The 25375-nt window shown below is 40.4% G+C and overlaps 2 protein-coding genes and 1 long non-coding RNA gene across 5 annotated transcripts in view; 1 reads left to right on the top strand and 2 right to left on the bottom strand.

Moving 5' to 3' along the window:
- The first annotated feature begins 58 nt into the window (after positions 1-58).
- LOC118719390 (cytochrome c oxidase assembly protein COX15 homolog) lies at positions 59-12747 on the top strand. 2 transcript variants are annotated; one of them, XM_036438810.2, is made up of 9 exons: positions 59-251; positions 2709-2899; positions 4684-4806; positions 5096-5282; positions 6534-6701; positions 9339-9420; positions 9772-9926; positions 11417-11530; positions 12472-12747. In XM_036438810.2, exons 1-9 carry the CDS (start codon positions 162-164, stop codon positions 12601-12603), a joined length of 1242 nt encoding a protein of 413 aa, XP_036294703.1. In that variant the 5' UTR covers positions 59-161; the 3' UTR covers positions 12604-12747. The 2 variants fall into 2 exon arrangements, with proteins under 2 accessions (XP_036294703.1, XP_036294704.1); XM_036438811.2 differs by lacking the exon at positions 2709-2899 and having other exon boundaries at positions 101-251.
- On the bottom strand, positions 10053-12473 carry LOC123652386. Its single transcript, XR_006741707.1, has 2 exons — positions 12289-12473; positions 10053-11614 (listed from the first exon to the last, which is right to left on the bottom strand). It is a non-coding gene; the product is annotated as an uncharacterized LOC123652386 (long non-coding RNA).
- Positions 12748-18372: 5625 nt separating the features above from the next.
- ENTPD7 (ectonucleoside triphosphate diphosphohydrolase 7) overlaps positions 18373-25375 on the bottom strand; it is a 28980-nt gene continuing 21977 nt past the window's right edge. For both annotated transcript variants that reach the window (XM_036438803.1, XM_036438804.1), the window contains exons 11-13: positions 23264-23349; positions 22076-22237; positions 18373-20210 (exon numbers count right to left, since the gene is read on the bottom strand). In XM_036438803.1, the coding sequence (XP_036294696.1) occupies positions 19979-20210; positions 22076-22237; positions 23264-23349 (480 nt within the window). In that variant the 3' untranslated portion in view covers positions 18373-19978. The remainder of the gene's footprint in view (positions 20211-22075; positions 22238-23263; positions 23350-25375) is intronic.

Here is a 25375-nt window from a genome sequence, read left to right as displayed (position 1 = left end):
CGACGGCAGAGACGCCGGCGCAGGCGCAGTCGCTGCTCGCCCCCGCCGTCTCGGGAGGAGGAGCTCGCTCAGTGTGACCCGGAAGTGCTTCTTTCCGCAGCAGAGGGGCGAGTCCTCCGGGTGCCGGGCTGTGGAGGTGGCGGCTGGGCACCGTCCTCAGTATGCAGCGATTACTCTTTCCGCCCTTGAAGGCTTTGATGGGGAGCCCGTGTCTCCGACTGCTGGCTCCCAGGGCGGCGCCTCGATCGCAGGTACCGCGCCGCCGCAGAAGCGGACACGGGGAGAAAGACCGTAGATGGCCCCACAGCACGTTTCCGTGGAGCCTTAGAGTTCCAGACGCGGGTCCTTGTTTCCAGAGCCCCTGAGTTCGGACCTGGACCCCCCACTTACTAGCTGTGTGTTATTGGCCAAGTGAGGTAACCTTTCTGTGCCTCAGTGCCCTCGTCTGTAAAAATGGGGATAACAACAATGCTTAATTCATAAGATTTCGGGGAGGATTAAATTTTTTTAATAAGTTTTTATTGTTCATATTATTACAAATGTCCCTTCCCCCCCCCCCCCATTGCTCTCCTCCACCAGGTTCCCACCCCACTCTCTGCCCTTTCCCTACTCCCCATTGTCCTCATCCATAGGTGCACAGTTTATGTTCAGTCTGGGAGGATTAAATTTAATATTCTTAAGCACTTAGCACAAAGTAAAAGCTCAGTAAATGTTATATCCAGATATTTGATTTTTTTGCTAAAAGTACCCGGTAACCAGGTTAAGGAACCTATAACTAACTCCCTTCTGCAAAGAAGGACATTGAGGCCTAATGTAAGTTGTCTAAACTTACTTAATTAGAAGCAGGAAGCCAAATAGGGCCTTTTGGCCCTCAGGGATGGTCAGAAGAGGACATGTATCCACTCAACTAACAATTACTGTATTGAGTGACTGGTATGTTAGGAACTGGGAAGCGAATATAATTATCAAAAGGTCACTGCCCTGGAGGAGGGCACAGTTATTTATAATTCATTTATTAAATCTATTAAGGTTTTTTTAGGTAAGGGGACTGTGTTTGAAGCAAAGGAAGCAGGAGAGAAAGGACCAGACACTGTTGTCCCGCAGCTCATAGTTTAGTGGGAGACAAGGAGGAACCTAAAGTGTGCTGAGATGAAGTGCGCTGAGAGGGACCTATTGCAGACCTAGGGTAGTCTGGGAACACTTCCCAGAGGAAAGAGGTGAAAACATCAACCAGAGGAGGTGACTTCTAAACTGAGGTCTGCAGTAGGTATTGCAGGCATACCTCGGAGATAACGCAGGTTCGGTTCCAGACCCTTACAATAAAGCCAATGTCACATAAGCGAGTTACATGAATTTTTGGGTTTTCCAGTGCATGTAGAAGTTATATTTTCATTATAAAGTGTGCACTAACATTATGTCTAAAATTTAACACACATTTAAAAATACCGTACTGCTAAAAACTGTTGACCATCATCTGAGCCCTCAGTGAATTCTCATCTTTTTGTTTGTGGAGGGTCTTGCCTTGATATTTATTGATGGCTGCTGATCGATCAGGGTGAAGGTTGGGGTGGCTATAGCAATTACTTAACATAAGATAACAATGAAGTTTACTACATTGATTGACTTCCTTTCATGAGAATGATTTCTCTCTAGCATGAGATGCTGGGTGATAGCATTTTATCCACAGTGGAACTTCTTTCAAAATTTGAGTCAATCCACTCAAACCCTGCCACTGCTTTAGCACTAGGTTAATGTAATATCCTAAATCCGTTGTTGCCATTTCAGCAACCTTCACAGTATCTTCACCAAGAGTAGATTCCATCACAAGAAACCACTTTTTCTCCTTCTCCAAAAGAAGCTGTTTCTCATTTGTTCAAGTTTTATCATGAGGTTACAGCAGGCTCGTTATAATCCTCGTTCTCTTGCTATTATTTCTACATCTGTAGTTATTTCTTCCCCTGAAGACCTGAGCCCCTCAATGTCATCCATGAGGGTCGGAGTCAGCTTCCAAACTCCTGTTAAATATTGATATTTTCACCTCTTGTGAATCACAAATGTTCTAAATGACATCTAGAATGGTGACTCCTTTCCTGGAAGCCTTCAATTTGTTCAATGCAGGGTTGCCACAAACCTTTAATTTGTAAAATAAATGCAATATCTGTAAAGTGCAAAAATTGAAGCACAATAAAATGAGGTATGCCTGTATTAATTGATTGCAGAGAGGAAGGGAGGTAGAAACATCAATATGAGAATCATTGATCTGCCGCCTCTTGCACGCTCCCTGCTGGGGATCAAGCCCACATTCTGGGCATGTTCTCTGACCGAGAATCCCTGTTTATAGGTTGATGCTCAACGACTGAGCCACACCGGCTGCCTATATTTTCTATCAGGGAACAAGTGGTGTCCCAGAAATCTTATTTAAAGATACATAGAAGAAATAAAATAACCCATGTCTAGGTGTAGAGTTAAGTCTGGGGGAAGAATGCAGAGATCAGAAGGTTCATGTAGGGTGGCAATGGATTCGAATGAGGTCAAGACTACAGGCAGGAAAACTAGTAGGAAGGTGGAGACAGTAATCCAGTGAAGAGATGGTTTACCGGGCCGGCAGCAGTGGAGATGTTGCACAGCACAGTGGGACTGAGGGTGGGTAGCAGTGAAGTGAGGTCTTTCCCTTTCTCCAGTTGTCATTTGTCTGTCTTGATCCTTAGTGTGGCTGCCGCTGTGGGATCGGGATCCCCTTGAGGCCAGGGCAATACAGCACCATCTCTGAAGTAGCTTTACAATCTGGAAGGGGTACAGTGTCCCTTCCTTCAAAGGCTGCTGAGCGGGTGGTGGGCCGATGGCTCCTGGTCTGCAGTGGAACAGTGGCTGGAGCAGTTATTCTTGGTGGAGTAACTAGGTGAGTTATTTGCTCATAGCATTGTCAGCTGTTTGGGTCATTAGTAGAGGTACAGGATGACCAAGGGGGAAAGGACCCTTGGAATCATGTAGTCTAGTTCCTTCATTTGACAAATGCAGAAACTGAGGCCTACAGAGGGAATATGTCTGATAACTTTCCCTCACATAGAGCAGTTTAGGGTTTATTTAATAGGAGCACTTCATAAAGACTGGTTTAGATCTTAATTGTTAGCTATACATTGTTTGTGTATATTTCCCCCTATAATAGAGTTCAAATTTGTCTCAAAATTTTGTGTACAGTTAGTTTGAATGAAACCCAAATAAGTTCCATACATCACAATTAGTTCATATGCCTCTTAGGTCTCTTTATACCTCCCCTTTCCTCCTCATCACCATCCCCACCCTCCCATTTGCAGTTTTTATTGAATAAACCCAAATCATTTGTCCAATAGAGTTTCCTAGTCTGGATTTTTCTGATTTGCATACAATGGTGGTGGTGGTTAACAACTCCCATTATCCCTTTATTTCCTGTAAACTGGTTATTGCTTGATCAGCTTCAGATTGAGACAGAGGGCAAAATACTTCATTGGTGATTATTAACGTTTATAAATAGTGTTTATTAGAGATGCCAACCACCATTGGTGATCATTGCCTAGATCCATTATTTCATTATAGTTTAAATTGTAATAGTCTAGTAGCTCTAAAGAGAAACTTTACCTCATCAACAATTGGGTTATCCTAAGGTACATTGCACATAGGAAAAGTAGAGTACATACTTGATTCTTTCTCTTTATTTACCAATTTTCGAAATAATAAATTGGTTTCCACGTACCCTCCAAAGGTAAACAATGAAGTGTGTGTTTTTAAGTATAATATCATTATGAGCTCATAGGTTTATTTTATATATATATATATATATATATATATATATATATATATATATATATTGATTTTGTACAGAGAGGAAGGGAGAGAGATAGAGAGTTAGAAACATCGATGAGAGAGAGTCATCGATCAGCTGCCTCTTGCACACCCCCCACTGGGGATGTGCCCGCAACCAAGGTACATGCCCTTGACCGGAATCGAACCTGGGACCCTTCAGTCCTCAAGCTGACGTATGAGCTCATAGGTTTAAACATACTTGGTCTGTTTCAATCCATTGCAGTGATGTTATGCTCAAATTCTCCGATCCTTAGTCAGTGAGAACCTCTCAAATCGGCTCCAGAGTCGTTTTCACTGGACCCTGGTAACCTTTGAGTCCTTGCTTTCTGGATGATAAAATATTCCAGGCTCTTGTATATTTCCTGCCTCAAGCTTAAAATCGGCCTTTTACTTAGGGAACACTAACTCCTTTTGGTGAAAATACCTTTGGTTTTAATTAAGTATGTGTTCTCAACTTCTCTCCACATTCCCTGTGCCCTTATTTCAAATACATCACAGTGTGTTATATAGGCTGTTGTGGGCACTGACAAACTTGAATTTTACTGTCTTTAAATTTACTCAAGAACCTAAAGTGTGTTATCCCTATATCAAATCTATTTTTCTTGGTTAAGCATTTAGGGCAAATTTCCTTTGATCTAAGGGTTGATTTTGCTGTTTCTGTCAAAATTCTAAGCAGTAAGAAGAGAAAGATGTTAGAGAGGAAACAATGAAATGTTTACCGTTAGATCCACTTGTTGCCATAAACTATTTATGAGTCATCCAGGATTACACATATTCTCTCTCTCTCTCTCTCTCTCTCTCTCTCTCTCTCTCTCTCTCTCTCTCTCTCATTTCTTTTCTAAGATTGACAGAGTCTGGCCTCTCAATGGTAGACTGGCATTTAATAAAGGAGATGAAGCCACCTACAAGCCAAGAGGAATGGGAAGCAGAATTCCAAAAATATCAGCAATTTCCAGAATTTAAAATGTAAGTATTATAAAAAATCAGGTAAGTGTCCGATGAGACCCACTCAATCTTTTGCTCATTTAAACATGTCAGAAGATTAGATCCCGTTATTTCTTGATATTTGGCTCCGTTACGTTTAGTGAGCTTCCTACACTAAACCTCCAATTCCAAAGAGATCCTGAGGTCACTGATGAGGAAGAGGGTAGACCTATCAAGCTTCAAGACTGAGAAAGTTCCTGCATTCTGTTGGGAAATAAAATTGAGATGGATGTTTCCTCTTGCTTATTTTTTTATTTCCCTTTTCCCCCAGCTTAAATCATGATATGACGCTGGCAGAATTCAAGTTCATCTGGTACATGGAGTACTCTCACCGAATGTGGGGTCGCCTTGTAGGCCTTGCATACATCCTGCCTGCTGCCTACTTTTGGAGAAAGGGCTGGCTCAGCCACAACATGAAAGGACGTGTTCTTGCCCTCTGTGGTTTAGTATGCTTCCAGGTGACTTATTCAAGTTTGGGAAACAAGATGTTCCTAAGAGCTTTCTAGTTGGCATTGTTTTACAGAATAAGTGAGCGTGTGGCTTTTAGCACAGCATGCCTGGCTTTAAGGCCCAGCTTGACCACGTAGTAGGCAAGTCCTAACTTCTGTAGGCTATGCTTTCCTTGCCTGCAAATAGGGATAATAATGGTACCTACTGTTTGGGTTGCGTGAATATTAAATGAGATCATGCATATAAAGAACTTAGGTTAGTGCCTGGAATCAGTAAGCATTCAAATATATTTTTGTGTCACAAGAATTAGTTTCTTTCCCACCACAGCTCTCCTGGATTCTCATCTCTTCTCTTTTTTCTATCTTGCCAGTTCTGTGCAGAACTGGGATCCCTATGGTAGAATGGCTAGAGAAGCAAATAAGAAAATTCCAAAAGAGAAACAGTTTGTGGGATGAGGAATTTTAGAATATAGATGTAGCTCAGAGGTATTAAGTACTATATGCTATAAATGATAGGAAAGGATCATTGAGTGACTCTGAGGCTGAAAGCCAAGAAAAGGGTATTAGAAAAGACATGAATATTTGGGTCGAAGTATACAGGCCCGAAGGGAGAGTATTAAGACATCAAAGAAATATCAAAATGATCAGGAGGAAGTGAATTGGTTAATTTAACGTGGAAATTATGAAATTATGAACCAAGTAGAAGCTCAGATCTCTTATACCCCCATAAACTATCATTTTATTTTATTTCCCTTAAGAGAAGTGAAAACGTAGGTATTTGCAAAGCAGTCTGACTGCAAAACCTTACAGATTTTTACCCCCACAAAGCTTTTTTAATTTTCTATTCTTACCTAACTTGACAGTAGTTGTTTTTAAGCTTTCTCAAGCTTTCCAAAACAATCAATCTGGTTTTTATAGAAAGAGCTCTTTTTTATTGTCATATTTCACTGGTTCACATATTTCATGTCAAGTATAATACATATAAGGTTCTTCCCACAGAAAAGCTTTTGTATGCTTTTCTATATTTAACTTATACTCCAATAAAATGGTAATCTAATCAGCAGTTAAATATTTATGGTGCTGTATGTGGAAATGTGGGTAAGTCATGATTCCTGAGATACAGAGGAAATGGGAGGGGCATGGAAAGGAAGTGTAAGGCAGGGAGGATGCCTGATAATGGATAACTCACTTTCTCCGACAGCAGAGTTGAACAGACAGTTTCAAATTTGTTTTCTTTGCCTCTTCTCTTTTTGGTTCTAGGGCCTGTTGGGATGGTATATGGTGAAAAGTGGATTAGAAGAAAAACCAGATTCTCATGACATCCCTCGGGTCAGTCAGTACCGCTTGGCTGCCCACCTGGGATCAGCCCTGGTTCTTTATTGCGCCAGCTTGTGGACTTCACTCTCACTGCTGCTTCCTCAGCACAAGGTAAAAGGCGGTCTGTATTGTTAAGCTTCTACAAAGGGCTGACAGGTAATTCCGGCTCTACTAGGAAGTTAGGTCAAAATGTACATATTCCCAAATCTACCAATTTACCAGCAACCAGATAAAACCAAAGTTTAGAGGAATATTAAACTTTGGGACTGGATAGCTTTGAGATTGCAGAGTAAAACATGCAGTTATTGAGCTGGAGAAACTCACTCAAAGGAGAAGTAGCCGAAACCAGTTTGGCTCAATGGATAGAGTCTGCGGACTGGAAGGTCGCAGGTTCGATTCCGGTCAAGGGCATGTACGTTGGTTGTGGGCACATCCCCGGTAGGGGGTGTGCAGGAGGCAGCTGGTCGATGTTTCTCTCTCATCGATGTTTCTGGCTCTCTATCTCTCTTCCTTCCTTCCTGTAAAAATCAATAAAATATATTTAAAAAAAAAAAAAAAAAAAAGGAGTAGTATAAGAGATGAGTATTTTGTCAGCATTGCCTATTGGAAAAGGTGAAAACATGAATTTTAGAAAAAGCGGGACTGAGTACCAACAATAAGAGATATCACAGCCGAAACTGGTTTGGCTCAATGAATAGAGCGTCGGCTTGGGGACTGAAAGGTCCCAGGTTCGATTCCGGTCAAGGGCATGTACCTTGGTTGCGGGCATATCCCCAGTAGGGGGTGTGCAAGAGACAGCTGATTGATGACTCTCTCTCATCGATGTTTCTAACTATCTCTCTCCCTTCCTTTCTGTACAAAATCAATAAAATATATTAAAAAAAAAGAAAAAGAAAAAGAGATATCACAACTACTCTATGGAGGGATGGGAATGGCGAGGCAAGGAGGCCAGAACAAGAGCGATTTCTGGCCCTGTGGTGTGCACAGAGCCATATTGGGTTATTGGTTCTTGAAATAGAGCCCTGCCATTTATCAAGCCGAACACTACAGTAAACCTTAGTGATCTTGCCACAAGTATTTTCTCAGTAGACTGATTAAAGTTTTTTCTAGGTGTGTGTTTTCTAATGAACAATATTTTAGGTATTGAAGACATGGTTGACCTGGATAATCTGTTCATGGAGTAGACTTTGAGATGTCAGTAGAACTTTTAAGTAGAATCATCCAATAGGTACTTGGAGCCAGTGACCTGGATTCCAACAAGGACGGGAGATGTTGACTTGTCAGTCATCCCACAGGGAAGCCAGATGGAGTTGAAACATTGGAATAGTAGACAAATCCACATCTGAAAAATTGCTGTTCTCCTGGCCTTATAAGCCAAATTTCTAAAGTGATTGCCCATAATGATGGCTGTATCCTGACAACCCATTCTTTCCTTTTATTTCTTGTCATCTGGCTTCCCAAGCCACCTCTATACATATACACCACACACTCACATATACACCCTCATTCCCAAACAGTCTCTTCTGACTTTTTAATTATCAACAAATTTTAAAATTTATTTATATTCCACTAATTACAGAAAAGACTTGACATAGTCAAACATATAGTTGGAGATGCTATCCAATTAGCTACATGTGGTTATTTAAATTTTATTTTTTTTAATATATTTTATTGATTTTGTACAGAGAGGAAGGGAGAGAGATAGAGAGTTAGAAACATTGATGAGAGAGAGTCATCGATCAGTTGCCTCTTGCACACCCCCTAATGGGGATATGCCCGCAACCAAGGTACATGCCCTTGACCGGAATCGAACCCGGGTCCCTTCAGTCCCCAAGCCGACGCTCTATCCATTGAGCTAAACCGGTCCCGGCGGTTATTTAAATTTTAATTAATGTTAAATAAAATTAATTTTAAGCAAATTTGTTATTCACTTCAACTTTAAATAAAATTAACTTTTTAATTTTAAATTGCTCTAGCCTCGGTTTAAGTTCTCATTTTTCACTTATTGGAGGCAGCACAGATACTAGAACATGTCCGTCACTGCAGAAGTTCTATTTGACAGCCCTGACATTGTGCTACAAAAATCTCAGTAATGATACCTCATTCTTCACAGACTAGATTGCAAAGCATTTGAGGGCAGCACTCTGACTTCACCTTCTGTATCTTTATGGTTACCTGTTTATAAAGTTCTTCATAAATATTTGCTGACTCACTGATTACTATCAAAAGTTGGCTATAGCAAAAATAAATTTTGACTTTACCAAAAATACAAGAATCTCCACTATAGGCGTTTTATGCAATTTTGATTCTTATATTTAGTAAGCATTAAATATCACACACAAGATGAAAGTCCAGTCCTATATTTTAAGCCACATCATTTTAACCATGGCGAAGCATATTCCCGGCCCCCAAAGCCCTCCTGTCCCCCTGCAATGCAAATCATGTATTTATGAAATAGATTTGTATTGAGTACCTAGCCAAGTCTTGGACTAGGGCTACTGTGATAAGACAGATGGCAGTTCCTGCCTTCACAGAACTTACAGGATAACAGAGAAGATAGGTGGTAAATGTATACATTTAATAAAATATGATGTGTGTTAGAACAGAGTATCTGTTGGGAGTACCTACCCTCGTTTAGAGGTCAGAATATTTGATATCAAGTTGTCACTTGGATTTAGCCATGGAGATCTTTGCTGCCTCCTGTAGTTCCTGCAGTTCTGTTAACTTGAGTAATTTTTTTTTATTTAGTTGCCTGAAACCCGTCAGCTCCTGTGGTTGAGACGATTTGCTCACGGAACAACAGGCCTGGTGTTCCTTACAGCTCTCTCAGGTAGGACTCTTCAAGATGGCCCATTTTCATTCCACTCTCAGGTCTCTTGCCTAATGCTTTTCCCTTTCTTCCTATAACTTCATATATCCTTTCCACATCTGCCTTTCTCATACCCACCGTCTTTGCCCTCTGTTTCTATTCTTTCCTCCTACTAATAGCACTTCCTTTTATCTAACTCTGAGATAATAAACTAGTTTTTTTTAAAAAAAAAATCTTTATTATTGAGAGTATTACATATGTCCCTTTTTCCCCCTCATTAACCCCGTCCAGATAAACTTTTTCTGTGTCAGAATAGTACTTTGGCCTCCTCTTTCTCTCATTTTAATAAATACCATTTCCCTTGGCATGCAGGGGCTTTTGTGGCAGGACTGGATGCTGGGCTTGTTTACAACTCCTTCCCCAAGATGGGAGAATCTTGGATCCCAGAAGACCTTTTCACCTTCTCTCCCATCCTGAGGAATGTTTTTGAGAACCCTACTATGGTGCAGTTTGATCACCGGATTCTGGTAAATCTGGCTGGTGGTTACTGGCTACTAAGAACAGGGAGCCTCTCACAGGCTTTTGGGTATTCGAAGCACTGATTACAACAGTGAGAGGATAGAGTGGGCACTACATTTCCCCCCCTTTTTTTAAAAGAGGAAGTTGAGTAGCAGCTTTCTAATGTGATGTTTTTCTCCTAATTACCCACACACCATCCCAGCCAATTTCTGGCTTTCAGGATGCCAGCTTCTTAAAGTTTGAATCTGCCTTTTACCATCTAGCAAATAATATCCTCCCTGAATCTTGCATACCCATAGGAGAGTCATTTTAGCAGATAAAAGGCTGAGTAGAGAACAGGGTGCGCAGACAGTGGATGCTGAGCACATAGCTGTCAGAGCTGAACCAGAACCCCCCACAAGGAGCCAAGAGCATCATATGTACTTTTTGTTTTACTTAATAATATTTACTAAGGGCCTGCTATGGGTCATATTAAGATCGGTCTGGTACTCTGGCATGATAAATTGAAGATGAGCAACAAAGAGACTGGTGAGAAGCAGCAGTGCTATTGCAGGAATGCAGGTGAGAGTGAGAGTGATGGGGTAAAAGGCTTCATGATGGGAGTGGGTTTAAGAAGAATGATGAAACATAGAGGTTGTAAGGAATAGAATATTGCTGTAGAAATGCGGTGAGGAAAGATGAAGATTCCAAAGTTTCTTTTGGGGGCATGCTTAAACATGACCAGCAAAAATGAGGCTATCGGAATGAGGGCCAAGCTAGACATAGGCTATGTCAACAGATGGAGGAATGTTGAATGTGAGAGGATACATTCACACGGATAAGTCCAGAGGACTCAGATGTCCACAGGGAATGCAAGGGCTGCACAAGTCCCCCTGCCACACATTCTAGAATAAGCAAAGTCTGAAATTGTCACCATGGACAGCTCTGAAAAGGAAAAGAAGTGAAATAGATGTACAGGTTTGATATAAAAATATTCTCTTTGCCATCATGAAAGGGGAATACAGACCCTATTGCTAGTCCCAGCCCCTCGTTCTGAAGAGGCAGTAATGAAAATGAGACTTTAGATCTTCCTACCAATAGCTGGCAACACCACCTCCTCCTCTACTCACCGCACAGATAATAATACCCCTCATGGGCTGGGGTCAGCCCTGCTTTAAAAATACAAGATTACTGTAGGTATAAAATTAGGGATAAGAGTGCAAAGAATGTTTTAAAATGTGAGGGCCATGCTGGGGCACCCACAGTGGAAGGTGGGTCAGATCACCGAGAGAAGAGTATAAAGTGATAGGCGCAGAAACTTTAGGTGGCACCTGGGCACACATGCATTTAAGTGGCCAGCAGAAGAGGGGGAGGGAGACTGAGGAGCAGAGACCAGAGGTGGAACTGCAGGGACCCCCTGCCTGGGGCTGGTTCTGGAGGAGATACATAGAAGGTGAGCAGAAATCAGGAGGGTGGGGCGCTTCCTGCTGGCACTTGATGGACTCTTTTCCCCTCACAGGGAATCACTTCAGTTACCGCTATTACAGCGCTCTATTTCCTCTCCCGGAGAATTCCCCTTCCTCGCAGGACCAAGATGGCAGCAGCGACTCTGCTGGCTTTGGCATATACACAGGTATAAACCACTCCTTTTTGGCCTGATGGCGTCCCCAAAGCAAGGTTAAAAAGGAAAGGTAACTAAGAGAAAATGTTTTCAATTCTTAAAAGAGACTAGAAGGTTAATAACCAGAAGATAAAATAAGGATATCAATATACAATTCTCATAAGAAGAATGATGAATAGCCAATAAATACCATACAAAAAGCTATTTAGTCTCACTCATGATAACAGAGGAGCAAATTAAAACAATGCCTGCCATTGTCAGATTGGGGGGAAAAGAAAGAAAAAAGATAATCAGGTAATGCACAGGTATAAGAAAATAGATAAACAGCTTCATGTATTCTTAGTGAGAGCATGAGTTTATATGGTATTTTTCAGAGGGCAGTTTGGCATTATCTTTTATGATGTCAACTATATAATCCCTTAGGTCAGCAAATTGACTTATTTGTGCCTGCCCTACAGATTTTCTAATGCACAAAGAGCTGTATCTGTAAGGAAATTCATTATAGAATTGCTGAAATGGTGAAAAATTGGAAACCAACCTAAGTAGTTAGGTTGGTAACTATGGTAAATGTATACTGTGGAATATTATGTAACAGTTTAAAATAGTAAGCTCTTCAGCCATATATTAAGTGAAAAAAAGGAAGGGACAGAACAATGTACTTTTTTAAAGTACAAAACATTTATATAAAAGTACAAGTGTATAGAAACTGGTAACAGTGACTACCTTTGGTGAAGGGAACTGGGATAGGGTGAAGGATACTTAAGGAAAACTTAGGGTTTTTGGTTTTGTTTGAATTTACTTCATTGTAAATATCCTTACTTATGAAATTAAAAATGTTGTTTTAATGCTCTGATGGGAGAAGAGAGGTTTGTGTATGTGGCTGTCGATGCTGTCGTTTCGGCTCTGAGTTTGTGGTTGCTGCTCTGCTTACTGCCTGGTTTCCTCTCTCACAGGTGGGCTTGGGCATTAGCACTCTGCTAATGTACGTTCCAACTCCTTTGGCTGCTACTCACCAGTCAGGCTCCTTGGCTCTGCTCAGTGTTGCCCTTTGGCTCATGAGCGAACTCCGAAGAGTCCCAAAATAATTCTAAAAGGATCAGCTGTGAAGGACTGAAACTGCTTTTGAGAGCTCATTAGAGCCAAAGAACTTGGGTTTTGCTAAGAGAATGACCTTGGCATATCAAATGGCTTCCAAATTGGTCAAGTTTTTAAAAATTCTTTCCCTGTTTCTGGAAGTCACTGGATCAAGAATGTCATTAGGGCCGAAACTGGTTTGGCTCAGTGGATAGACTGTGGACTGGGGGGTCACGGGTTCGATTCCAGTCAAGGGCTTGTACGTTGGTTGCGGGCACATCCCCAATGTGTGTGTGTGTGGGGGGGGGGGTGCTGGAGGCGGCTGGTCAATGTTTCTCATCGACATTTCTGGCTCTCTATCCCTCTCCCTCTCTGTGGAAAATCAATAAAATATTTTTAAAAAGAATGTCATTAGGTCTGATTACAGTAACGGTTCCCTTTTAAATGTTATTTTTCATGTTGATCCTATTAATGGGATATCACCTCTTCTAGACAGAATTGTTTTAAAAAGGGAACTAGAGTCACTGGGGTAGGTTCCCATACCATTTCTCCTGATCCCCAAACTAAAGTTGTCCTTAGTTAATAGTCACCAGAGGGCATTCTGATCCAATACAAAGAACCATATGCTAACGCTTGTACAGTTCCCTCCAACAAAGGAGCAACAAATGAATTAAGTTCAAGGTTCAAATACTTTACTTCATTTTCATTTTATTAAAGACGAGTAAGTTTGAAAAAACAGATCTGGTTGCATTAAGCTATATAACTATTATGCCTATCCACAATCCTGGTGAACGGAGATTATCGGAGTTATTTTTAGGTTTGCATTATTCCCAACATACCAAATATTGCATGAATGAATGGAAAATGATTAGAGATTGATGTCCCAGGCACCTCTTCCAAAATAAGTCATCACATAACTACAAGATTAAATAAATTTATAATGTTTTCAAAGGTCCCTCAACAGTTCTGTCAGTTGTTTTTAAAACATCAAAGGAATTAAAACACCTGCTTTTCTTAACCCAGAATATTTCTGTCTTTAACTTAACAGTGACAAATGCTACCCATATGACAGGGATAACGATTAGCTACTGCACATGTGTCAAACACAAGGCCCGCGGACCAAATCCGTCCCGCCAGGCCTTGCAATGTGGCCCACACCGCGCTGTCATCACTGCACTCCGCTGCGTTTCCATCACAATGACAGTTTATGACTGTTCAGTAAACCATTTGCCCCGCGATTTAGGCTGGATTTTAGATTTTGGCCCCTTCTCTGATTGAGTTCGACACCCCTAAGCTACTGCCTTAAAGTGATGCTTATTAGGATAACCAGTTTATCTGCAGTAATCCTTCCTTCTGGTCCTGGAATGAATGGTGGGTTTATTTCGGCATAGGTAACACATATACCCATGTCCCAGCACAAAGGAGAATGCCCTCCCCTCTAATATGCATTGCACAGTTTGCTCAACAACGATTTAACAGTATTTACCAGCGAGTATTTTAAGAACTGTCCAGCAAAATTATTTAATGTGAAACATTAGAAAAACATACAATCTTAGTAAGCCCCAAAATTGATGCAATATAGGCAGCCTTTGGTCTTTTAAAGGGAGATTGGAGCATCTGTTGTGGATCATTAAAAAAAAAAAAAAAAGATGTCTTTCAACACTGCAGTCCATCGCTCGAGGCAGAAACTTCACAGTGTTAACTAATGAGGAACTCATTATTTCGAATACAACATAGTGACAGATCCCAAAGTATTTGGGATCCTGTTTGCAGAGCAAGACTCTTATGAAGCTAGTAAAAGGCAGAGCCTTCAGCACCAGTAGTCTTCATAGGCCAAACCCTGGCAGGTGCTCTGCAAAAGAGGCTGTTTAGGAAGGTGGAGTGGAATGGTGGAGGAGTGGCAGGCGATCAAGGGTGTCCGAGCAGCTGCACTAAAAACAGAAGAGGCTCGGGTGTAGACATGACTTCAGGCTGGCCTCGATCACACACTTGGCTACAAACATTCTGTAGTTCAGAAATTTTTTCAACCTTGCTGAAAACTCAGAAGGGAGGGGATGGTAGGAGTAAGGGGGAAGAGATCAACCAAAAGACTTGTAGGCATGTATATAAGCATAACCAATGGACACAGACACCAGGGGGGGTGGGAGGGAGGGCAAAGGGGAGATAAGGACACACATGTAATACCTTAATAAAAAAAATGGCAAGCAATGATTGAATACATTTTAAAAGTAGAAAGTCCTTATAGTATGAGTAATAATTCACTTTACAAATAAAAGGATTTCTATTGCTCAGTCTTCCAGAGAAACAAAATGGTCAAGATACCTTTCTCCTCTGTCCTTCAATAAAAGTACTGAGAAATAGTAAACATTAGAACAAAGGAAAACTTAAGTAATAATACAAGGGAAGTCTATTAGGATATTTTTAAAAGGCCTTATTTTTTAACATACTTTTTATAACACCAACAAAATCCTCACAAGTTTGGAGAACATATGGCCCTACTGGCAGGACTCTGAAACTAGCATAACTGAAGAACTACTTTGGGAGAATATGAAACATCCACCGCTATTTTTACCTTATTGAAAAGAAGTTTAAAGATAGCAAAGAGAAACAGCAGTTTCTGTAAGGGATCTGGAAAATGCCCAAGAAATACAACCAAGTTCCTTAGTGAGGTAGATCTAATAGGCATTTATACCTTAAATAATTTAGATTGTAACCATCACATGAATTGCTTGGATGCTATGCTTAAGAAAACTGCACAAGCCCTAGCTGGTTTGGCTCAGTGGATAGGGTGTCTGCCCGTAGACTGAAGGGTCCTGGGTTCCATTCTAGTCAAGAGCTTGTACCTCAGTTGCAGTCTTGATCCCTAGTACTGGTTGGGACTTGTGTAGCAGGCAACCAATTGATGTCTCACATTGATGTTTCTCTCCATCTCTCCCCCTTCCTTCTACTCTCTCTAAAAATCAATGGAAAATCTCCTTGGATGAGGATTAACAAAAGAAAAAAGAAAATTATACAAAATTAAGCAAATTGTTTAAAAGGTATCTAAAATTTTAAAGTATTAAATACAGAAGCTAGAGTAGATGTAGTGAAAACTTGGTACTGTCCCTAGCAAAGCATTTCTTTCATATTTTATTCCTAAATACGAGCAAAACAATCACGAGTATCAGAAGCAGTTACAAAGATGGGGCATGTTTATAATAATAGTTGCAGTCAGCTACTATTATAAAGAATAGACTCTATTGAAATACACAATCTTGCAGGAAGATTCTGAGTATCTCATGGCAGCTGTCACTAGTAGTAGTAACAGCACATATTACTATTGCTCTGGGGTTCAATTTCATCATCTATAAAATCAAGGGGGTTGACCAGAAGACCTCTAAAATCCCTTTTAAAATCTCATGCCCTGAATGGAAGTATAATGATAGCTGTTAGATATCCATTCGCACCAGGGAATGCCAGAGGTAATGAATGACGTAGACGACCATTGGCTCCTCTAGTCTTCAAAACCGAAGACCAAAATCCTCTTCCTGAAACCGTATTACTTTCCTACCTTCTCACCTGCATTTGATGTCTTAGGCCAATGGTTCTCCCTTTGGAACTAACCTCAGGTCATCTTGTTTAGCCACCCTGTTTACAGATGGGAAATGAACCACAGAGGGCAAGTGACTTGCCCGGAGTAACAGAGCTAGTTAATGACAAAGCCAGGACTAGAATCCAAGTCTGCTGTTCATGAAGTCCGATGTTCTTTTCCACCCACATGTTTTTCACTCCTGACAAAAAGCAAAACACAAAACTATAAGAAATAGGGCTGGGAGGAGGGAGGAGCTTCTATTTAGGAAGCTCTTAGGCTGAGGAAAGAACAGACAAAATATTTTGGATGACATCAAAAGAATAAATAAAAAGGCTAGTGGAAAGTGACTAATTTCCTTGACCAAGGAAAATCAAAGGAGCTAAGGTACAAAGAGAAAGATAGTACAAATTTTCTCAGAATTAACTGCAACTTAAGTGAATATAATGCCATATATTGTAATTGGATGTTACTCATACTTTCCTTATGCTGTAGTGATAAGAATTCAGAGAAGAGCAATGGTTGTGCCATTGTAAGGCTAAGAGAACATCACCCCTTTAAGCCACCAACTCTGGTTCTGACATTTGTGACCTGTCTCAGTGATAATAAAAGTACTAAAACAGTTCAGGTTCATTGTTGCTATTAGCGGAAAAACTACTTTGTATTGAATAGGATTCAAAGGAACTACTGGAATGTGAATTTTATGAAACCATAATTTGCCTTTTGAGTAGTTTATATACTACTCAAAAGGCAAAAAGAAAAGAAACCTTTTAAAAATATTTCGAAACAGAGCTAAAAAGTAAGACAGACTGTCTGACTCTAAAGGTAAAAATATTTCATGGAAAGAAAGCAATATATATAGTTGCCCCTCTCCAAGAAATAAATGGCTACTGTTTCTAGCTAATGAAATGTAATTTAAGATCATTAATTGGGGGCAATAGGAGAAGTACAGGAACCAATACTAAGAGCATCTATTCAGTTTTTCTGCAGGGAGTGATAAAAAATGTGTCCTTCATTTTATATTATGGAACTCTGACACGTTTTACTCACGGCAATAAAAACAAGCTGAGATTATAATATTAAAATAATATACAGGATATAGCACACTAATTAAAGACTAATTAAAATAAATTAAGAATATGAAATACATTTACAGTGAAAAAATTATAAACGTAAGTATCCTGAGTTTTTCAACTGTAAAAAAACAACAACATGGTAATATCAATCTGAAAGAATGCCATAATGATTGAATAGTATATATAAAAATCTTAACAGAATGACTGCTACACAATAAGGGCTTAACAAATGATAGCTATTATTATTATAACCAGGAAGAATAACTTCCTAACAGCTTTCTATCTGGACTAATCACCACCTCCTCCTGCTTCAACTTCATTTTGAGACATGAAAGGGATCAGTTAACCTATTAGGTAGCTTTTGACTAGATCTACAAGAAAAATACAAATAGTATTTGGAAATAAAGGTGAGAGGAAAAGAGTTACCTGAGTAGGCAAAGATTAAGAAAAACATTTTGACATTATTTATAAGCAGCATTCATAAGGTGAGAGGGCTCACTCACAGTGACAGAAAGATAAGTCAAAGAAAATCAAGGTAATTTAGAAGTCTTAGAAAGTAATGAAAATTACTATAAGTCATAAAAATATATCCCCAAAGGAAACTATAAGATACTTTGCTAAATCCATTATTATCCAATGTGAAAACAGTTCAAGACTTGTCATCTATTTACCTAGATCTTTCTGTTTTATGAACATTTAACGTCTACATTTTTTACTTTAGTGAATATGAGGGCTAGGCAGAATGATCCTTTTGGATGACCCCTGACCTTGGTAGAGGGAAGTATGAGCCCTGATCTTTTCTGTTTTATGAACATTTAATTCCCTTCTGCTCACAATATGAAATTTACATTTTAAGAATTTCACTTCTGCCCTGGCCAGGTGGCTCAGTTGCTTAGAATATTGTCTGTGCACTGGGGGTGGGGGTGGGGGTGGGGTGCAAGTTCGATTCCCAGTCAGAGCACATTCCTAAATAGCTAGAATTGCTCATGCAGAAGGCAGCTGATCAATGTCTCTCACACTGATGTTTCTCTCTCTGTCTCTCCTGTTCTCTCTCTAGGAATCTATAAAGTATATCCTTGGGTGAGGATTAAAGGGAGAAAAAATAAAAAATAAAAAAAATCTTTTTCATTTTTTAACCTTGAAAGTCAAGGTCCATTTTCCCTATTTATCTAATTTTAGAAATGAAGGTGACAAAAAAAAGAAAGAAAAGAAAAGAAAAGAAAGCTACTTCAACTCTGGGAGCACATTGGGCAGGACATTCAAGGGTCCATATAAGAAAGGATAAAGCATAAAGAACATACCATGGGGGAAGGTGGAAGCTCATGAATGAATCCTCCTGCAATGTAAAGGACAGAACAGAAAGGGCAAAGCTCCTGGAGTCATGGATGAAAATGCAATAATTATGGCTTTTCCTCTCTCCTCATTAAAAGAAATGCTGTTTGTGACAGAGCAATTTTTTAACAAAGGTTCTGAAAGTTTCCATGTGGTCTAATAACATATTTATCTATTTATTCCAAAGTTTAGAATTTGCTTCTTTTCAGACATTTCCAGAGTCAAATTGAGAAAATTTTGATTTCTCAGAAAAAAATAAGAGCTTGGATTTTATTGCCTTTGCCCATTATCCTAATATGGTTCTTTCCTTCTTTAAAAACAACCCAAATATATCCCTTCCCAAACTATTGATTTTATTGATCTTAGCAGTGAAATAAAGGAACTCTTTTGAATCTTCCCATATACGGACTCATAAAAATAGGCCTGGAGACTTGGGGTGGTGAACACACAATATAATATATGGCTGATGTATTACATAATTGTGCACTTGAAACCTAACTAATTTTATTAACCAATGTCAGTCCAATAAAATCAGTAAAAAAAAAAAAAAAAAATTTAAATAGGCCTATAGGACAGTGACCTGAAACCAAACCCAGGTCTCCAATACCCATCACAGTTTCTCCATCCTACAAGCATATTTAAGAATCAAAAAGAAAAATTAATGCCCAAACAGCCTCTGAGGCCCATAGACATGGAAAATTTTTCTGTCCTGGTCATACAAGACACCAGATAAGACTTAGACAAAATCTTTGATGATCCAGTCATTTAGAAGGGTTTCTAAGCTTTTAAAACACATACTAACATCAGCAACACTGTCAGGGACCTTGGTCCACACTCAATGGCTTCTTTGTCAAAGAAGCAAGGAAGTTGTGTTATTTTGGTTGCCTGGAAATTCGTATCTGTTCCACTGAACTGCAAATTATCTTGGACCCCTATTAAGGGTTGTGGATCTCCACATAAATGATATCTCTGTTACAGAGAAAGAAGGGGCTGCTGCACTTGCTAGAATGTCTTCGGCTTTGTATCAGAAGCTCCAAATTTGGTTTCACCTCAGCTTCCAGTATGCCCAATGCCAAACTTCGTACTTTAGCAAAGGGAGAAAAGTCTAGATCCCTGGAACACACCAGATCTCTCAGTTAAAGGAGAAGCATGCTTCAATTGGACTAAGGCTGGTCACCTTTGTTAGCACCAATCTCTCATTACTTAGTTCTTCGCAGACTAAGTTACAGCTTCTCTCAGATAAGAGGACCTGGAGATTAAGAGGAATTTAAGAAGATAATAAAGTGGAAATTCCAATGCCAAATATCCACATGATCAGGCAAAGAGCATCCGAAGCCATTACAAGAAAGCGGTGGAATTCAATGAGCAGCAGCTCTGGAGTACTTGAGCTTCCACAGTCCTTGCCCAGCCTCATGGCCCCACCTGTACCCCAATCATGGGCACCATCTCTTCAATCCACAGCAAGTTCAATGGAGCTGAGGCTCGAGTTTGTCGGTGGTGAATTCGGCGTAACCGCAGAAGGTACAGGATGATGGCCAATAGCACCACCAGGATACAGGCAAAGAAGAGATAGTGGTTGTAGACAAAGGAGAGACGGAACCAGCTACTGTGGACCTGTCGGACACCTTCCTGCCGTAGATCCCTAGGGAACAGTTTGAAGGTGAAAAGAAATGTTAGTTTCAGAGAGAAACCTTGATGCCGACCTAAAAAGGCCAGTGATGTTAGCCCATTTATTCTATCCACATAAACATCCTATGATACCAGTTCCATTGAGCAAGCAAAGCTGAAGCATGGCCCCAACCCCAAGGCTGCTATGTGATTCTTCCTATATCTTCCTTTCCAAGCCTAAAGAGGATGCCTCACAGGCCTACATCTTCCAGAATCTGGGAACAAAATCAGAAGGCAAAAAAGTGAACCATAAGACAAGACTGGTCATCTGTAACATTAGTTCTAACTGGCCCCTTAACACTCTGACCTAACAGTTTGTAAATGTAATACTAACAACAAGAGGTTGGTCCCTGAATCCAATAAAGAAATCGGTCCTGGCCGGTTTGGCTCAGTGGATAGAGCATCGGCCTGTGGACTGAAGGGTCCCGGGTTCAATTCCGGTCAATGGCACATGCCCGGGTTGTGGCTCGATCCCCAGTGTGGGGCGTGGAGGAAGCAGCCAACCAATGATTCTCTCTCATCATTTATGTTTCTCTCTCTCCCTCTCCCTTCCTCTCTGGAAAAAAAAAAATTACATATATATACACAAAACACACATGTACACACACATATATATGAAATCAGAATATGTCTAAATCTTTTTTTAAAGTTACTATGCTTTCTGAAAATTTAGGTTATGGCTAAAGAAAGCTGTAATCTGATCAATTCTATTGTAATCTGGACAGACATTAAGAGACACGGGAAGCTAAGTGCAGGGGTCTGCCTGTCTGTCTGGAACTGAAGCCCTTCTCCTGTGGTCCAGATAAGATCGGTTTTTGTTTTGTTTGAACTGCAGTGTAATTGTTTTTTAAATATGACTCTCAAAACTGAAAGGCGGCATATAAAATCTGGACATCTGGCTTCTCTTGCCAAATGAGAAGTGGCAAATGCTAGGCCATCACTTTTGCATGACAGTGGCCAGCCCTTCAGGGAGAGCGCACACTCTCCCAGTCTCCACTTCTCTGACTTCTATCACCTGCAAGGCTTTTGACAGTATTGAGTTTAGTAAAACAGGCATCAAAAATAAGAATTCAGCCCTAGCTGGTTTGTCCCAGTGGAAAGAGCATCGGCCTGCAAACTGAAGGGTCCTGAGTTCGATTCCAGTCAAGGGCACATGCCTGGGTTTCGGGCTTGATCCCTACTGGGGACGTGCAAGAGGCAGCCAATCAATGATTCTCTCTCATCATTGATGTTTCCATCTCTCTCCCTCTCCTTTTCTCTCTGAAATTAATTTTAAAAATACTTTAAAAAATTCATTTTAGTTTTGAAATAATCCAGTGAGAGTACCTAAAGATTATCCCAAATACCTTCTGATTCACAACAGCAAGACATCAGGCCATGATCATGTGATGAAAATGTCCTCCCTCACCTTCTGCCCGAATTTCAGGCCCACGGAAAGCCTTCAAGGCAGTGGCAGCATCTCTACCCAGGTGTTGGTCATTAGGAGAGATGGCTCTGGACAGACAGCCTTCCCCCCTTCTCTGGGCAGGTATGTTTTCCAGGGTAATTTAAGAATGCCATTTTAGTTTCTTAATCAGTATCTTGGAAGTGGCTAGTGAGAGCTCAATCCTAAGGATTGATTTGTTGTGGACCAACAAATAAAACTGAATTTCTGAAAGTGCAAAGCTGAGGAGTAGACTTCAGACCCATAACGCTCAACCTTCTTTTTATTTCAACATAGTGAGAGCAGTCCAACTGGTAGTATTAAAGGGAGTTTGTTTGTGGGATATGTCACTTAAGAAACCTATTCTGGGGCACTAACATATTCTGAGCTCAAGATGCCAGCTTAGTTCACCTTACCTGAGTGGTAGGAACCGTGTTTTATACAGAATGGCTCCCAGTGTCCACTGAACCTCCCGGTCATATACTAGCTGGGCGGTCCGTAGGTTTGGGTAGTCATAGGGAAAGTGGAATCCTTCATGAAGGACTTGGTACATCCAAGCCGATTTAAAACACTGATATCTGTGTGACAAAAATAACTAATCAAAAAAAATGTTAAACAAGTAAAACAATTCTAATGCTTCCCTTTGCACACTCCCACTGGATGTCAAAAATCTCTCTCCCAGCTTCACCTTCCTCACCGCTAGGTGGAGCCAAATTTGAGTCTACGTACTTTAACTTAACATTTACCACAAATGTGAAGAACACCTTTACTGCATTAATAATATTTTGCCTATGTTTTTCTTTTTTTTTTCTTTTTTAAGAGTTCTTAAGAACATGCTTAAATATCTACATATGTAATTATGAAATCTGGTGTTTGCTTCAAAATAATCCAATTATGACAAGAAGGGAGTGTGGGTGGGAAAATAGATGAGACAAGATTGACCAGTAGAGAACCTGGGTGATAGAGAGGTACACAGAATTTCACTGTATTATTTTTGTTATGTGTTTAAAATTTTAAACTAAAATATTTACAAACTGACATTTGTTGAAACTGGGTGATGTTACAAGAGGGTTTATGTTAGGTATGTCTACTTTTCTGCATATTTGGTATTTAATAAAGTTTTTTTTTTTTTAAAGGCCATCACTTTTTATTTCAAACCACTTGGTGAACTCTAGTAACCATTGGTTTCCCTTGGCCTTGCTAAAATAGGCTCATTAATTGGCCCTTCTCACTCAGAAAATAAAAATCTGATATATTCGCCCTGGCTGGTTTGGCTCAATGGGATGGAGTGTTGGCCTACGAACTTGGGGGTCCCAGGTTCAATTCTAGTCAGGGGCACATGCCCAGGTTATGGGCTCCATCCCCAGAGTGGCGCCTTCAGGAGGCAACAGATCAATGATTCTCTCTCATCATTCATGTTTCTCTCTCTCTCTTCCTCTTCCTTCCTCTCTGAAATCAATAAAAATATATATTTTTAAAAATCTGATATATTCAAATTCTCCTTCAACATAAAATCCAACCTAGTATTGCTCACTGGCTCTCCTTCATTACACTTTTATCTACATTTTAAAGCCACATCTAAGGGAGAAAAGGAAATTACTTACTTGAGTCGATGCTCATCTGCATGGGATGAATAAAGGCCATTCTTGAACCTCTGAGTTAGTACTGACCAAGCCATGCCACAGTAGTCCTGGAATGACCACAGAGAAATTGTGCAACATGAACTTGGAGGCAAACTCTATAAACTTTCCCCACAGTCAAGCTGTTCCATTTCTAAAGTGGCTTGTGGGCTACTAGTTGACAAAGGAAATCATAAATGGCATTTTCATTCACTGAACACTGTGCTAGTTCCTGTGCAACACAAGTCCCAGGACTTGGGCTAGAAATACCCCTTTTTATCCCTAGCACCTCCAAGTCCAGTACAAAGCCATCTTGACATGAGTCCTAAGCCTCGTAGGCCTCAGAGAGGGGTAAGGTTAGGACCAGAAATATCAACAGCAGAACTTGAAGAGAGTGTCATTCTACTCTACAAAGGACTGACACAAGCAGGTAAAGCAGATGAAACAGAATCATCAAACACCTAGCACTGCCTACAGGTGATAATTCTCACCAAAGGAATCATTCCTTTTGCTTTGTTCAGTAAACTAACATTTCCTGAATGTCCACTGTGTGCCAAGTGCTATTCTAGGTGTCAGGGGATTTGCAGTAAATACAACAGACAAAATTTCTGTTGAATGTCTTCATTTCTCAGAAGCTTACATTCTAGTGGTGTAATCAAAAATAATAAAAGTATAATATGCTAATTAGGCCAGACAGATGTCATTCTGGACTTTCTTCTGGATGAAGCCCCAGTGGTGGGGCTGAGGCAGAAGCGGGTAGGGGCAATCAGGCAGGAGAGCAGTTAAGGAAGATCAGGCAGGCAGGCGAGTGGTTAGGGGAGATTACGCAGGCAGGTAGAGAGTGGTTGGGTGCAATGAAACAGGCAGGCAGAGTGGTTGGGTGCAATGAAGCAGGCAGGCAGAGTGGTTAGGGGCTATCAGGTAGGCAGCCAGAGGGGTTAGGGCAATCAGGCAAGCAGTTAGGGGTGATCAGGCAGGTGAATGGTTAGGAGTAATAAGGCAGGCAGGCAGTGGTTAGAGGCAATCAGGCAGGCAGGCGAGCAGTTAGGAGCCAGCAATCCCAGATTGGGAGAGAGTGCAGGCAAGAATTTCACGCACCAGGCCTCTAGTAACTAAATATACATACATATGTACACGTACAGAATGTGTTAAATGACATAAATGCTCACAGGAAAAATAAAGCAGGAAAAGGAAATAGGTAATATTGGGGAGGGCTGCAATTTTGGCTGTGGTGCCAGGGAAGGTATCATTGGGAAGATAAAATAAGAGTCAAAGTGAAAAAGAATAAGGGAATAAAAATAAAATCATCTCTTTTACCTGGGAAAGAGAACATACTAAGCCACTACCAACTTGGGCAAGCAGTGGTCGAGAGAAAAAAATTTTAAAATGAGAGAAAGATTCAGGCTATGGACAGTTAGGGAGCCCTTAAATGCTGAGAAAGGAAAAGGAACATAAGGGTAATCCTGGAGACTGGAGGGGACAAAGCAAACTCAAACCAGGTTTTCCTCAATATTTCGTAAGGACTACCTTTAGGGAACAGAACAGTACACATACTACAAATATTCTTCCATTGGAAGTCTCCCACCAAGAGAACCCTAGGGAATTGTAAGAAAACAGGAAGGAAAAGATAAAAAATATAAGAGAGAACAGATTCTTCCCATAAATTTCTCTGATAAAAGAGAGATCAGAGAACTGTACACAAAAATTCAAAGTGATGAGTCTAAATTAAAGCAGGAACTACAGAAAGTTAGTTGAACTTTCACCTGTCCAGGTAGCTAATGATTTAAGCCTACAGCATGCTTGAATCTTATATATGCTCCAAGTGAATTTAAATTTAAAGAATACTTCCCCCATCATTGCACATTTTCACATCCTTCTAATATTCTCAGTGACCGTAAACCACTTCAACTTTTAAATAGCTCAAACCAAGAAAGTGAAAATGGACTTGTCCCCTTGAGTGACATCATCTCCAAAAGCACATTACACCTGGAAACACCCAATAGGGAAAAACATCTAAAGATGACACTACTTGGCCACAAACATTAAACAAGACCATTGGTGAGTTAAAGGAAAACTATTAGCCTCCGCAACAATTTT

The sequence above is a fragment of the Pipistrellus kuhlii genome, unplaced genomic scaffold, assembly GCF_014108245.1.
Source record: "Pipistrellus kuhlii isolate mPipKuh1 unplaced genomic scaffold, mPipKuh1.p scaffold_m20_p_15, whole genome shotgun sequence".
Lineage (NCBI taxonomy): Eukaryota > Metazoa > Chordata > Mammalia > Chiroptera > Vespertilionidae > Pipistrellus > Pipistrellus kuhlii.
Note: the sequence above shows the minus strand (reverse complement) of the source record. Positions and strands in the feature narration are given on the sequence as shown.